The sequence below is a fragment of the Schistocerca cancellata genome, chromosome 1 (genome assembly GCF_023864275.1).
Source record: "Schistocerca cancellata isolate TAMUIC-IGC-003103 chromosome 1, iqSchCanc2.1, whole genome shotgun sequence".
NCBI classification, from domain to species: Eukaryota; Metazoa; Arthropoda; class Insecta; order Orthoptera; family Acrididae; genus Schistocerca; species Schistocerca cancellata.
The window spans coordinates 1154637017-1154652309 of record NC_064626.1 but is presented as its reverse complement, the minus strand read 5'-3'; the positions used below and the strand labels follow the sequence as shown (position 1 = coordinate 1154652309).

Genomic DNA, 15293 nt, shown 5'->3' with positions numbered 1-15293 from the left:
TAGTAGTAGAAGGGTTGAAGGGTTGAAGGGTTGTGTGGGCGCACGACAGCAAGGTCTTCAGCGCCCGTTCAGTATCATAGTGAGACGGGTGTCAAGAAAAAAACTCAGAACATTTACATATAACGGAACAGAAAACACGGGGAACAATCATTGAAAAACATGTGCTCACCCACACCGAAGCGTGGGATGAAGCAGGGCGTCAACAGTAAAACATGAACAACACGGGAAGAAAAAGGTAGAGGGTGCTAAAACAATGTAGCAGATGGAAGTGGCTGGCTGACCGCAAGGAAAAAAGGGAGGAGTCAGCCACTCTGCAATACACTAAAACCTCCAGCCTAAAAGTTTAGGCCAGAGTCCAGACGCATCACAAAACTTAAAAACCCTAGACACACACGTCTCATCGTTAGCTAAAACATAGGGCAGATCCCCATCAACTTGTGCTTCTGCCCTTGCATCACGGTATAAAATGCAGTCTGTTAAAATGTGCCGGACAGAGATGTGCACACCACAAGCATCACAAAACGGAGGATCCTCCTGCCGTAATAAATAGCTATGTGTCAGAGGACAGTGCCCGATCCGAAGACGTGTGAGCGCCACCTCTTCCCGCCTGAGCAGCCGGCAGGAGGAACGCCACGGCCGAGTGGTTGACTTTACCAACCGCAGTTTATTGGCCGTCACCGCCAGCCATTCGTCCTCCCATAACTCCATGCACTTCCTGTGGAGTGCAGCGATGACTGACTGCAAGGGGATGGGACACTGGACCACATCCTGCTCGCTGCAGGCCTCCTTGGCAGCCCGATCAGCCTGTTCATTGCCCCATATGCCGACATGACCAGGCACCCAGCAGAAGGATACCTCTTTACCCCGCCGTTGGAGCAAGTACAGTTGGTCATGTATCAGCTGGACCATCTCTTCAGTCGGGTACAGGTTCTGCAGCGACTGTAAGGCACTAAGAGAATCGGAGCAGAGAAGAAATCGATCGCCCCGAACACGATGCATCTGCTCCAGTGCCGTCAGGATCGCGTGGAGATCCGCTGCGAAAACGGTATATTCAGCAGGGAGGCGAATCCGGGTAACATGATCAGGGAACACCACAGAACAGCCAAGGAAAGTCTCCTGTTTGGAGCCATCAGTATAAACGACAGTGAAACCATGATGCACATCTAAAATGTTAAAAAACAGAGATTGGAACGTAAAATTTGGTGTGCCAGCTTTCTTAAAATTAGTCAAATCTAAAATAAGTTTGGGTCTCCGGAGGAGCCAAGGTGGAGATCTGCTCCAACCGCGACGTAAAACATGAAGACCAGCCATAGACATCGCACCGAGGCAATCCTGTGCACGAATCCCATAGGGCTGCGTCGCACGTTGCCAGAGGAGGCTGAGCAACGGTATGGTATGCAGGGGTGTATGGTGTGGACAAAGTTTTATACGCCTGGCGCACTGTAAGTAGCCGTCGCCGCATATGAAGTGGCGGTTCACCAGCCTCTGCACAGAGGCTTGGTATGGGGCTAGTTCGGAATGCCCCAGTGGCCAACCGAAGCCCTTCATGGTGCACAACATCCAACAACTTTAAGTAAGAAGGCCTCGCAGACCCATACACCGTGCACCCATAATCGAGCCGAGATCGCACAAACGCCCTGTAAAACTGGAGCAGACAAGTCCTGTCAACTCCCCATGTACTGTGGCTAAGACATTTTAAAATACTTACAACCTTAAGTGCCCGCCGTTTCAGGTCTTTAAGATGAGGTAACCACGTGAACTTCGAGTCAAAAATGAGCCCCAGAAATCTCACCGTGTCTTTAAAAGTAAGTATAGTGTCCCTCATCCTCAACTCAGGAAAGGTTAAAATCGAACGAGAACGGTTAAAAAGAACACATACAGACTTCTCGGTGGAAAACTTAAAACCACTCTTCTGCGCCCAGTCATCCAAACGCCTAATCGTAAGTTGCAACTGACGAGTTGTCGTTGCAAGGCTTGAAGAAGAGCAAAACAAAGAGAAATCGTCCACAAACAAAGAACATTGGACAGGACTTTTCACTATGGACGTAATGCTATTAATAGCGATGGCAAAGAGAGTCACACTTAAAATGCTACCCTGAGGGACACCGTTCTCCTGCTCAAAGCGATCAGACAGAACATCACCAATCCGGTATCTAAAATATCGTGGCGAGAGGAAAGACTGAATAAAAAGAGGAAGACAACCACGAAAACCCCATTCGTGAAGCTGCTCCAGGATGAGACGCCTCCAAGTAGTATCGTAGGCCTTCTCGATGTCGAAAAATACACCTAGAAGGTGGTGACGGCGTAGGAAAGCCTGTTGTATAGCCGCCTCCAGGAGGGCAAGGTTATCGAAGGTGGAACGAAACCTCCTGAACCCACACTGAAAGCGACTAAGGAGTTACCGGGATTCTAACATCCAGACAAGGCGGCGGTTGACCATCCGCTCCAAGGTCTTCCCTATGCAACTAGTGAGGGCAATACTACGGTAGCTACTTGGGCTTGTGCGGTCTTTCCCAGGTTTTAAAAAAGGGATTAAAACTGCCTCACGCCACGCGTCAGGAAAGTGACCCGACGCCCAAATGGCATTAAAAAGTGCGAGGAGGATTTCTTTGTTGCGCAATGTGAGGTGCCATAGCATACTGTAATGGATCCTGTCGTGTCCAGGGGATGTGTCACGAGCTCCAGACAACGCAGAATCCAGCTCCCACATAGAAAATTTGCAGTTGTAAACTTCATGAGAGGTGGAATGGAAGTCCAGACTACATCTCTCAGCAACGGCTCTATGGCGCTGGAAACCTGGATCCTGACTGGTTGTTGCAGTAACTGTGGCGAAATACGCTGCCATAGTCTGGGCAATGTCTCGCGGATCCGTATGGAGAGTGCCATTATTCATTACAGCAGCTATGGGACACCTCCCTCCTCTCCCAGAAATTCTCCTGATGGTGTCCCACACAATGGAACTTTTGGTGGAACGATTAATGGTGTTCAGGAACTGTTGCCATGACCTCTTCTTGCTCTCACGAATAACGCGACGACATCTTGCCCTCGCCACCCGAAAGGCTGCAAGATTCTCAGCAGTCGGCCGACACTTGAACCGATGCAGAGCTGCACGCCTCGTCCTGATTGCAGAGCGGCATTCGGCACTCCACCAAGGCACAGGTGGCCTCTTCCGGTGGCCTGTGGACTGTGGAATGGATGCTGCAGCGGCGTGGTGGACCATTTTGGTGATGTGATCCACCCACACCTCAACATTCGCACAGTGTTCGAATTGGGCCAATTGGCTATAAAGTGTCCAGTCAGCTCCACTGAGCACCCATCGTGGTGGTCTCCTTTCGGGGCCCACGCCATCTGGCAGGTGAATCCAGATTGGGAAATAATCACTGCCGTGCAAGTCAGCGACCACTTCCCAGTGAGCACTGGCGGCAAGAGCTGGAGAGCAAAGCGAGAGATCAATGGCAGAGAACGACCCAGTCGCTGTGGAGAAATGAGTACTCTGTCCTCCATTAAGCAAGTAGGCACAGGATGACAGGAGAAGCTTCTCAATTGCTCTACCCCTGGGGCAGGTAATTGCAGAGCCCCAAAGCACATTGTGGGCATTAAAATCACCACAAATAATGAATGACTGGGGGAGCTGGGTAAGAAGGTCAGTGAGGGCCGCTTCATCAAGAGCATCATTTGGGGGCAAGTAAAGTGAACATACAGTCAATGGATGACGCACGTGCACGGACACAGCGACGGCCTGTAAAGTCGTCGTAAGTGAGAGAGGCGAGGAGTGGTAGTCCATCCTGACGAAAATACCTACGCCTCCTCTAGCTCTCTCTCCACGTAGGTCGTCCTTTTTGTGGAGTGTGTAGCCTCGTATCTCAGGGGAGTATGATGGATGGAAATACGTCTCCTGGAGACAGAGACACAGTGGTCTACCCTGAGAGAGTAGACGAAGTTCCTCCACATGCATCCTGAACCCTTGCAAGTTCCACTGGAGTATGGAAGCCATCTATGTTGGGGGTAGCACCTTCATCCTGTCTCTCCGACAGGGCGGGGAGACCGCAGCAGGTGGAGGGGCAGGCGTGGGACGAGATGATTGCCCCACACATACATCGTACTCCATCAACTCTGGGGAAGAGTCAGATGAAGCCTCACCTAAAACAACATCCGCATGGTCAGATGGTTTACCACGGGATTTGACGCGCTGTTGCTGCTGTACAATAGCTTTCTGTGGTTTGGTGGATTTTGGGGGAGCCGATGTGGGTGTGGTAATTGGCGCACTGGGCTTGGGAACAGCCTCAGCTGTTGGAGGTGCCAGGGCCTGGCCCAAGTTTGCCACTGTACCTTTGTCTGCCGTTCGAGTAGGGGCTACTGGCTCTGAAACACTGGCTGCGTTGCAAGTGCACTGACAGCTGCAGGTGTTAGTGCCAACACTCACCACCTCAGTCTGCGTTGAGGCATCGACTTTTGGAGTAGGCTTCTGAACCAGGGATGCAAAAGATGTAGCAAATGTGGGAGGTTGCATCGACTTATAGATCTTCTTGGCCTCACCATAGGGGATACGCTTGGTTGTTTTTATTTCCTGGACCTTGCGTTCCTCTAAAAATATTCGGCAGTCCGTACTCCAAACAGGGTGGTTCCCAGAGCAATTAATACATTTAGCCGGAGACGAGCAACCAACTCCTTCATGAGCAGCCTGACCACAGTTTCCACAAGTCGCTTCGCCTTTACAGCCTAAGGTGGTATGACCAAAACGCTGGCATTTGAAACAGCGCATTGGGGTCGGGAAATAAGGCCTCACACTAAGGCGAAGGAAGCCAGCTTTAACATGTTCAGGAAGCTTTGTGCTACTGAAGGTCAGAATAAAGGAGTCGGATTTGACAAGAGTGCCATCAATCCTCTTCATTATGTGTTGGACATCAACGATACCTTCTGGAGCCCACTCACGTTGCAGTTCTTCCTTGTGAATGTCAACTAGATCCCGGCATGTCACAACACCTTTGCTGTAGTTCAAGGTGCTGTGCAGTTCAGTGTCTATGGCATACTCTCCAAGGCTTTTAGCAGATTGGAGGTTAGTTGCTTGCTGGGAAGTGGAAGTTTCCACTAGCAAGGTCCCATTACGTAAGCGCTTCACCGATTTTAAGGAGCCACAGATTCCCTCCAATCCCTTTTGTATATAGAAGGGCAAAACCTTCTCGAAACTACCCTCCTTCCGTTTCACAATGAGAAACACATTCGGATTACCAGAATGCATTCTGTTACCTAAGACTGGACTGTTCAAAGAAGTGCCGGAGTCAGGGGGACTGACTGCACGGGCCCTCTTAAGAGACTGGGTGTTAGAACCTTCCAGCGGCCCACCCTTTCCGCTGGGAGGAAGAAAAGAGGATTTCGAAGGATCCATCTCGGTCCCACGAGCAGCTAGGGAACTAGAAGTCCACCTAGACAGAGCCCCGCGTGCCTAGGTAAGCCTTATACAACTGAGGTGCGGCAGGTTCCCCAGAGGTTGCCCGCTATCGACTGTTCCACCTCAACAGCCATGCATCTCATCAGCGCGCAGCACACCTTGAGATTGAGGTTTTTTTTATAGAGGTTTATTCCATCCTCGCGATCCGGGCGGTCAAGCCAAGATCCCCATTCCCTGAGACACACAACGTTCCACCGCCGCGCCGCACGGTGGTCGCTGAAGTATGCTCAGAGCTTACGGTGACAGGGGACTGGTGGCGCTTACCAGTCCCCAGCTCAGGAACCCCGGGGTCGCCAAGCCCGTACCCAGCAAATGAATGCTGAGCCCCTGGGGGGGGGGGGGGGTAATTCTGGGGGTGGGGAAGTTGTGGGTTGCTGCGCCTATTGCTGTGCCGTAGATCTATTTACGTACCTTCCTCTCAGAGGAGAAATAATTATTTTTAAGGGTGTAGCTGGTGAGATGTATTTGCAATAAGGTTTTCCATTTGGAGTTGACAGAATGTGGGGAAAAGTAATGTTTGACAACAGGAAAGCCATAACAATTGTTGTTGTACAGGATGCGGCATGAACTGTGACGAGCAGAGATCCAGGTAGTAATGTTGTGGGTATGACTGAGAGGCAATTAAGGAAGTAGTTTCATCCCTGATATAGAAAGGTAGAGTATGAGCAATGGGTTGGCGAAGTTAGTCAACAAGAGTGAAGCTTTTTGTGTTAGAACATTGTAACCAGTTACAATGGAATGTCAGGGGTAGTTGGATTTGTACACTTTGGGAAGCTTGGGTTGAAGTAAGTATGGTGACAGATTTAGACAAGAAGGGCCTGTAGGTTAGGATCAGACAGTTGGAGGAGACATTTTGTCAGGTAATTACTGCAGTTAATCATGACAGTGGCTGGCTGAGCCCTTATTTGCAGAATTGACAGTTACATTATGGTCTGTTTGAAGATTGTAGATGGCTGCTCTTCCCTCAGGTGAGAGAGTTGTGTTGTTGTGAAGGTCCTAAGAAAAGAGTTTGAGGTCAGGTTAGAGGTAGGGAGTTCCTGTTACATTAGCAGGTGGTGTTTGGAAGTGGGGGAGGGTCGCAGTGGGGCAGAGGTATGAACTGTCAAAGTCAGTGCTGAATGTTGGCTTTTGATCACTGTTGGTCAGAATGGTTGATGGAAAAAAAATGTTTATCCACTGCTTCCTCTGTCCTCCTTCAATTATAAGAATGTAACATGTTATGCTTGAAATTACTTCTAACAGATTTTGCACTAATATCCACTGTAAATTGGTTTTACAGTCTGTATTCATTCTGAATTATGAAGGTTGAGCGATAGAGGTTCAGACATCTCATGCATATTAGTCTAATGATGCTTAAACAAATAATTTTCTCAGTTGCAGGAAAGTGACAGCAAGGAAAATATAGCTGTTGAAAATAATCAGCAGCTCCCAGTGGAGAACAGTACTGAAGTATTACCAAAGAAACCAAAATCTAAGCCTTTGCGCAAGAAAAATGCTAATAAGGCTCCCCTCCTAACCACCGCACATTCAAAAAAAAATACAAAGCACACAAAGAGAAAAGGAGAAAATGATTTTCAGAGGAGAGTGAGTATAAGACTGAAGAATGTTACTCAAGCTCAAAATGAATTCTCTACAGTAAGTGATGTTGAAGTGAAAGAAGAAGATAGGCCTCCTGATGAAGCAAAAAAGGATGTAATTACTGTCCCTAAAAAGAGTATGTACTATTCTCTTTCCTTCAAATTACTTGTCATCCATAGTTTATTGTTATAATATTTCAGCATATTATTGTGCTACTGACACACACACACATTCAATGTAAAGATAATGCCTGGCATATATCTTAGTATTGACATTTTAACAGTTATTTTTAGTGTGATATAGTGATTACTTTTTTGTACTTATCAGGTATAGCGAGTTGATCAGACCACTGAAATTTGATTACTTTTATGTTAATACTTTACCAAACTGGTTTTATTAAATTAATTGAATAATAATTATAGGAAGTCGATCCGGAAAGACCCTTGTAGGTGCAGCTAAGAGGAAGGCAAAGGTACCTCGTGTGGTTAAACCAGAGTGCGCGAAGCTGTTGGAAGAGAAAGCTCCAGGCACAAAAGACACCATACCATCCAATCCATCCAGTACAGAAATGATCACTGAACCTGTGAAGGTAGAAGAAACAGATGCCCCAGAGGAAAACAGCTGTCCAGGGACACCATCTGCAGAACAAGAAGACAGATCTGAAGTTGACAAGCCAGATACAAGCTTTGATGCCTTTGATGATAGACCAGATGATGATAGTAGTGATGATGACAGAGATGATAAGACTGATAAAGAAAAAACTGATCAAGAGAAAACACCTACATTCAGGTCAGTGCAACTGAATAATTTGCTCCTCTGTAGTCAGTTTGTAAATTGTATTGCCTACTGCCACTGCCATTGCCAACACCAACACCAAAGCTACATGACATCCATTGCTGAATGAAATCCTCCTCTAGACTTTCCTATATTATAGCCTTCAGCTACTCACGTCCATGATGGGCCTCAATGTTTTTTTTTTAATGTCACCTACATTTCATTAGGTCATGATCTTATTCTTTCCTTATATTCCGGAATCCAACAAAAAAAAAAAAAAAAATCTGTGGTCCCTCTACCATCCATTCCCATGGCTATAAGTTTAATCCCCTTCCATTTCTTTTTCATTACAGTCATAATTATGCCTTTACTCCAGTCTGTACACTCATTTGTTTGTTCTCCTGCCTCCTACATCTGTCATTCCAGAATGAATTTTCTCTCTGCAACAGAGTGTGCCCTGATTCTAAACTTCCTGGAAGATTAAAACTTGTGTACTGGACCAAGATTCTAAGCTGGAACCTTTACCAGCTTACCTAGCCAAACCCAGTTCACAAACCCCCCTCACAGCAGAGAACAGCTGCAGGGTGAAAATTCATTCTGGAGACAATCCCGCAGTCTGTGGATAAGCCATTTCTCCACAGTGTCCTATCTCTCCGGATTACTAGTCTCATGAGCTACGTAGGAGACTAGTGTGAGGTATGAAAGGTAGGAGAAGAGGTACTGTTGGAAGTAAAACTGTGAGGGTAGCTCAGTTGTAGAAGCACTTGCTACTGAAAGGAAACATTCCAGACTTGAGTTCCAGTCTAGCACACTGTTTTAACCTGCCAGTAAGTTTCAGCTCTCTGTTGCTTGCTCACCAGCCCTCACTTTTTGAATGATTTTCACGTTAAAAGTTCATTTCTCACCGCCATAATTCAAAAGAGGTAACACACATTGAATGTAGTTAAGTCACACTCTGATCAGAATAAGATTATGTTTGACAGATTGCAGTGTTGGGCCCAAGTACTTGGGATTTGAGGAGAGACTGGAGATCCTGCTAGATTTCTGGAATGGGGTCAGTGTGGTAGGGTTTGTAGATAGATGAATCTTGACAGCTGACTGAGTCCTTCTGCCAAGTAATCCCTGTGGTTCAAAATAACAGTGGTGGAGCCTTCATCAGCAGATAGGATTATAAGGATGGGATCAGTTTTTAGGTGGTGGATTGAAGTTCTTTCTGTGAAGGTGAGGTTAGTTTGCATATTGAGGGATTTGGGCAATGATGGTGAGGCAAGGTTCAAGGTTAAGAAATTCTGGAAAGTTAACAGGGTCTTTGGTTGAGTCTGAATGGTAGGGTTGGTGGCGAAAAAGTGTTTCCATTGTAGGGACAGGGAAAGGGTCTCTAACAAGTGTTGCATATTGAATTTTGGAACGGGGCAAAATATGGGGTTTTGGAAAGGACTTATACTTGTGGGGGTGAAGAGATTTGGAGGAAAGCTTCATGACTGTGTTTCAGGTCTGTTTAGGTTCTGGATTCTGTGTGGTGGTGGTGGGACAGAGTTTTTGAAGGTGAGTTAAATGTAGTAGGTTTGCAGGGCTGGGTTTGTAAGCTGTGAGGGGATGTGGTGGAGGTTTAGAGGTTGTTGTTCGAGTAGTGAATAGTGGTATTCCTAGGTGGGAGTAGGAAGTAAACAGGTTGGAGAATTTTTTGAAGTTGTGTTGTGCATGCTGCTTTAGTTCCTGAGGGACAAGAGTTTCAGTGCGTGATATGGGATCCAAGAATTTGGGATTGCATAACAGAAGAATTTTATGGATGGAGAGTAGGTACTGCAAGGAGGTTTGGGCCTGATTGACATGGTTTTACAGGACTGTGTTGGTGAGGGTTAAGGACTGGTAGAATCTGAACTGATGGAGGTCATTGTGGAAGGAAAGGTTGCAGCCAGAGAATGGGTACTTTGCACTTTGGGAGACTTTATGAGCAAAGCAACAATCCAGGAATAGTATGGGGGACTGGGTTCTGGATAGTGATAAGAAAACTGTTCTGTATTGGTGCAGATGGATGGGGCAAGGATTCATGGTGAAGGATAAAAACACGTAAAAATGCATAAAAAACATAGAAATACATCTGAAAAAATTCTCAAAGATACACCAAACTTGTGTGAAAAGGATGAAACAGATGATGTATGAGAAAACAAAATGAAATCTATGGGACTAGTCTGTAGTGAAAGGTGAAAACCAACTGTAGTCAACATAGATACATTATGAGATCAAAGAAAAAATAAATGAAAGGATTGTAATATGGATTGCAGGTCTGTGGGTGGATAAGTGTGAAGAAGGGGGATAGCAGATGTGACTAGATTAGATAAAGTTAGTACATACAGGGTGTTTCAAAAATGACCGGTATATTTGAAACGGCAATAAAAACTAAACGAGCAGCGATAGAAATACACCGTTTGTTGCAATATGCTTCGGACAACAGTACATTTTCAGGCAGACAAACTTTCGAAATTACAGTAGTTACAGTTTTCAACAACAGATGGCGCTGCGGTCTGGGAAACTCTATAGTACGATATTTTCCACATATCCACCATGCGTAGCAATAATATGGCGTAGTCTCTGAATAAAATTACCCGAAACCTTTGACAACGTGTCTGGCGGAATGGCTTCACATGCAGATGAGATGTACTGCTTCAGCTGTTCAATTGTTTCTGGATTCTGGCGGTACACCTGGTCTTTCAAGTGTCCCCACAGAAAGAAGTCACAGGGGTTCATGTCTGGCGAATAGGGAGGCCAATCCACGCCGCCTCCTGTATGTTTCGGATAGCCCAAAGCAATCACACGATCATCGAAATATTCATTCAGGAAATTAAAGACGTCGGCCGTGCGATGTGGCCGGGCACCACCTTGCATAAACCACGAGGTGTTCGCAGTGTCGTCTAAGGCAGTTTGTACCGCCACAAATTCACGAAGAATGTCCAGATAGCGTGATGCAGTAATCGTTTCGGATCTGAAAAATGGGCCAATGATTCCTGTGGAAGAAATGGCGGCCCAGACCAGTACTTTTTGAGGATGCAGGGACGATGGGACTGCAACATGGGGCTTTTCGGTTCCCCATATGCGCCAGTTCTGTTTATTGACGAAGCCGTCCAGGTAAAAATAAGCTTCGTCAGTAAACCAAATGCTGCCCACATGCATATCGCCGTCATCAATCCTGTGCACTATATCGTTAGCGAATGTCTCTCGTGCAGCAATGGTAGCGGCGCTGAGGGGTTGCCGCGTTTGAATTTTGTATGGATAGAGGTGTAAACTCTGGCGCATGAGACGATACGTGGACGTTGGCGTCATTTGGACCGCAGCTGCAACACGGCGAACGGAAACCCGAGGCCGCTGTTGGATCACCTGCTGCACTAGCTGCGCGTTGCCCTCTGTGGTTGCCGTACGCGGTCACCCTACTTTTCCAGCACGTTCATCTGTCACGTTCCCAGTCCGTTGAAATTTTTCAAACAGATCCTTTATTGTATCGCTTTTCGGTCCTTTGGTTACATTAAACCTCCGTTGAAAACTTCGTCTTGTTGCAACAACACTGTGTTCTAGGCGGTGGAATTCCAACACCAGAAAAATCCTCTGTTCTAAGGAATAAATCATGTTGTCTACAGCACACTTGCACGTTGTGAACAGCACACGCTTACAGCAGAAAGACGACGTACAGAATGGCGCACCCACAGACTGCGTTGTCTTCTATATCTTTCACATCACTTGCAGCGCCATCTGTTGTTGAAAATTGTAACTACTGTAATTTCGAAAGTTTGTCCGCCTGAAAATGTACTGTTGTCCCAAGCATATTGCAACAAACGGTGTATTTCTATCGCTGCTCGTTTAGTTTTTATTGCCGTTTCAAATATACCGGTCATTTTTGAAACACCCTGTACAAACTGGAATGGAAAGGAGAAGTGGGGTGGGGAGGGGTTGGTAGGGTGACATATAAGTTGATGTGGCACAGGAAGATATTGAAAATAACCCATGAAAATACATAAGAGTGATTCAGGAAGAGTTATCAATTTGAAGGTCTAGGATTAATGATATTAATGGGAATAATACGGGACATGAGATGATGCGCCAGCAGTCAGCGTGGTGCTGTATCCATCTGTTGTGCACAGCTAATAGTATGTGGCTCATAAGTAAAGTGTACACTGCTGTTTGGAAGGAGACAAATGAAGCACAGGAAAGTAGAGAAAGGAGGATGGACACAGAGATAGTAATGTGTTAGAAATAGTAACTAAGGAAGAAAACAATGGATTATGGGATGGAAGAAAAACCATCAGGCAAAATCAAACAATGCAAAATTCAGGATGGCATAATGACAGTATTCTGAAAAGGATAGTTGCCACTCACAGTATAGCGGAGGTGCTGAGTCACAAGTAGACATGACAAAAAGACCATCAAACAAAGCTTTCGGCCAAACAGGCCTTCATCAGAATTAGAAAACACACACACACACACACACACACACACACACACACACACACACACAAACATGACCACAGTGTCTGGCTGCCATCCCAGACTGTGAACAGCAGCGCTTGATCAGAGAAGCAAACTGGATGGTGGGGTAAAGGAGGAGGCTGGGGTGGAGAGGTGGAGGGATAGCAGGGTGGGGGATGGTAAAGTGCTGCTTGTAGGCGTATACAGGGATGAGGTAGGGAGAGGGTAGAGCATGCAGATGCAGTTGGGAGGTTGAACAGAGGGAGGGCGAGAGCCGGGAGCTGGCAGTGGAAAATGAGAGAAGTAACAATACTGTGGGTATGTTGGTAGAACAGAAGACTGTGTAGCACTGGAATGGGAGCAGGAAAGAGGATAGGTGGGTAAAGGACAATGACCTACAAAACTTAAGGCCAGGAGGGTTACGGGAAGTGGAATATATTGTAGGGAGAGTTCCCACCTGCACAGTTCAGAAAAGCTGATGTTTGTGGTAAGGATCAAGATGGCACAGGCTGTAAAGTAGTCATTGAAATGAAGAACACCATGTTGGGCAGCCTGCTCACCGACTGGGTGGACCAGAAGTTTCTTGGCCACAGTTTGTCAGTAGCCATTCATGCGGACAGATGGCTTGTTGGTTGTCATGCCCCATGTAGAGTGCAGCACAGTGGTTGCAACTTAACTTACAGATCACGTGACTGGTTTCACAGGCAGTCCTGCCTTTGATGGGATAGGTGACGTTTGGGACCGGACTGGTGTAGGTAGTGGTGGGAGGATGTATGGGACAGGTCTTGCATCTGAAAAAATGAGCCACGAGGTAAGGGGTTGAGAGCAGTGGTTGTGTAGGGATGTACAAGGATACTGTGTAGCTTCAGTAGGCATGAAATACTACAGTGGGGTGGGTGGGAAGTGTGTTGGACATTCCTCATTTCAGGGCACAACAAGAGGTAGTTGAAACCGTGTCAGAGTATGTGATCCAGTTGCTCCAGTCCTGTATAGTACTGAATGACGAGGGGAATGCTCCTTTGTGGCCGGATGGTGGGACTTTGGGAGGTGGTGGGTGACTGGAGATGTAAGGCAGAGGAGATCTGTTTTTGTACAAGGTTAGGATGGTAATTCCGGTCTGTAAAGGCCACAGTGAAAACCTTGGTATATTTTGAGAGGGTCTGCTCATCAATACAGATGTGACGGCTACAGGTGGTTAGGCTGTACAGAATTGACTTCTTGGTATGGTGTTGGTGCCAGCTGTCAAAGTGTAGGTATTACTTTTTTTTGGTTGGTAGGTTTCATATGGATGGATGTGCTGATGTAGTCATCTTTGAGGTGGAGGTCAGCATTGAGGAAGATGGCTTGTTGCGTTGAGGGGAGACCATGTGAATGAATGAGGGAAAAGGTGTTGAGATTCTGAAGAAAAGTGGAACGGGTGTCCTCACTCTCGATCCATTTCACGAAGATGTCATCAGTGAATCTCAACTATGTGAGGGGTTTGGGAATCTGGTTGGTTAGAAGGGATTCCTCTAGATGCCCCATGAATAGGTTGGTATAGGATGGTGCCATACAGGTGCCAATAGCCATACCCCGGATTTGTTTGTAGCTATTTTATTTGTGTAGTTCCATGTTCCATAGAACTTCTTTGGGTACTGTCCTCCCAGTGGAAACTATGTGGTCACAGTATACCTCAAATACTTACTCTAATGGAAACAAATTATTCCAGCCTGCCTCCAAGTAAGTCTCTGCTCTAAAAATTAGTCTTGGGTGATTTGCCGTGTTGAATTGTTCAACCCTATACTACTCGCAAGATCAATTTAAACTGCTTATGGTAGTCTCCAGGAAGCTGAAGCGTGTATCTAGTGCAGAGTCCATTAATACATGCCTTGGCACTCCAGCAATCATCCAGTAAGTGGTGCCCATCTTGTACAAATCACTGTATGCAAATTTAAATGAGTACATTTCATATTTTACCAGAAGAGCAGAAGCAATTTTAAGCGATAAACTGCTTTTAGGCTTGAGTTTTTAATGTGTCGCTGAGTGATTGGCTCATCCATTTCTAGTCCAGTGATCAGCCAGCCACATTTATCTGCTGTACTTTATTAGATTGTTCCATTCCATTTGTCTATTTATTAAAAGTTTTACATCCCTGCCCCTTTCTTGTCCCTTCTGCCACCCACCCCCACCCCATTGCTCTCCTCCCCCCTCACATTAGGGTGCCCAGGCAACTGCGCTTATATATATTACTACTACATGTATTGTCAGAATCATGTACGAGGTGTGTACAAAAAATTATGGGACATTCATAATTTTTTGCTAATGGTGCGTTGGAGCGAAATGCCGCTGGCATCCCTGCACATGTCTGTGTTTAATATGCAACTGCCAGACGCTTCATTGTTGTATGTCTGGGAGTTATATTTCAGTGCTGTAGTGAATAGAGTGTTGTGTCGTACAGTTTGTGAATTTCGAGATGTTAGAGTTAGAGGAGCAACCTGTCCGGATTTTAATTTTTTGTGAAACTCAAGAAAGCCTTTACAGAGACACACTGAGTGATGCTGAAGCTTACGGTGATGAGTGCGTAAGCTGGACACGGTTTATAAATGGTCAGATGAAAGTTAAAGATGACCCTCATTCAGGGTGCCGTTTGATGTCTACTGATGACACTCATGTCAGGAATGTCAACAAAATTGTGCATGCCAATTGAACACTGACTGACTGAGAGATTGCAGAAGAATGTAGCATTTCAGTTGGATCATGTCATGAAATCCTGACACAGCATCTAGGAATGCATTGTGTTGCTGCCACATCCATCCCATGGCTCATGAGTCAAGACTAGAAAGAACTTCTCTTGACAGTCTGTAAAGAGCTTATGGATTGCGCAAATGAGAACAAGATGTTCCTTAAGAGAATCATAACTAGTGATGAGGCATGGGTCTACAGTCATGATCTTCACAATGGCTCGGGAAAGGTTCCCCAAGACCAAGAAAAGCTCGTCAGGTTAGGTAAAATGTGAAAACCTTGCTGACAGTTTTCTTTGACAGTGAAGGATTAG

At 46.1% G+C, this 15293-nt stretch overlaps 1 protein-coding gene across 1 annotated transcript in view; it reads left to right on the top strand.

Annotated features, from left to right (window-relative positions):
* LOC126163165 (uncharacterized) overlaps positions 1–15293 on the top strand; it is an 86283-nt gene that overhangs the window by 22314 nt on the left and 48676 nt on the right. Inside the window, exons 3-4 of the mRNA XM_049920112.1 lie at positions 6824–7163; positions 7450–7816. Coding sequence (XP_049776069.1) covers positions 6824–7163; positions 7450–7816 — 707 coding nt within the window. The remainder of the gene's footprint in view (positions 1–6823; positions 7164–7449; positions 7817–15293) is intronic.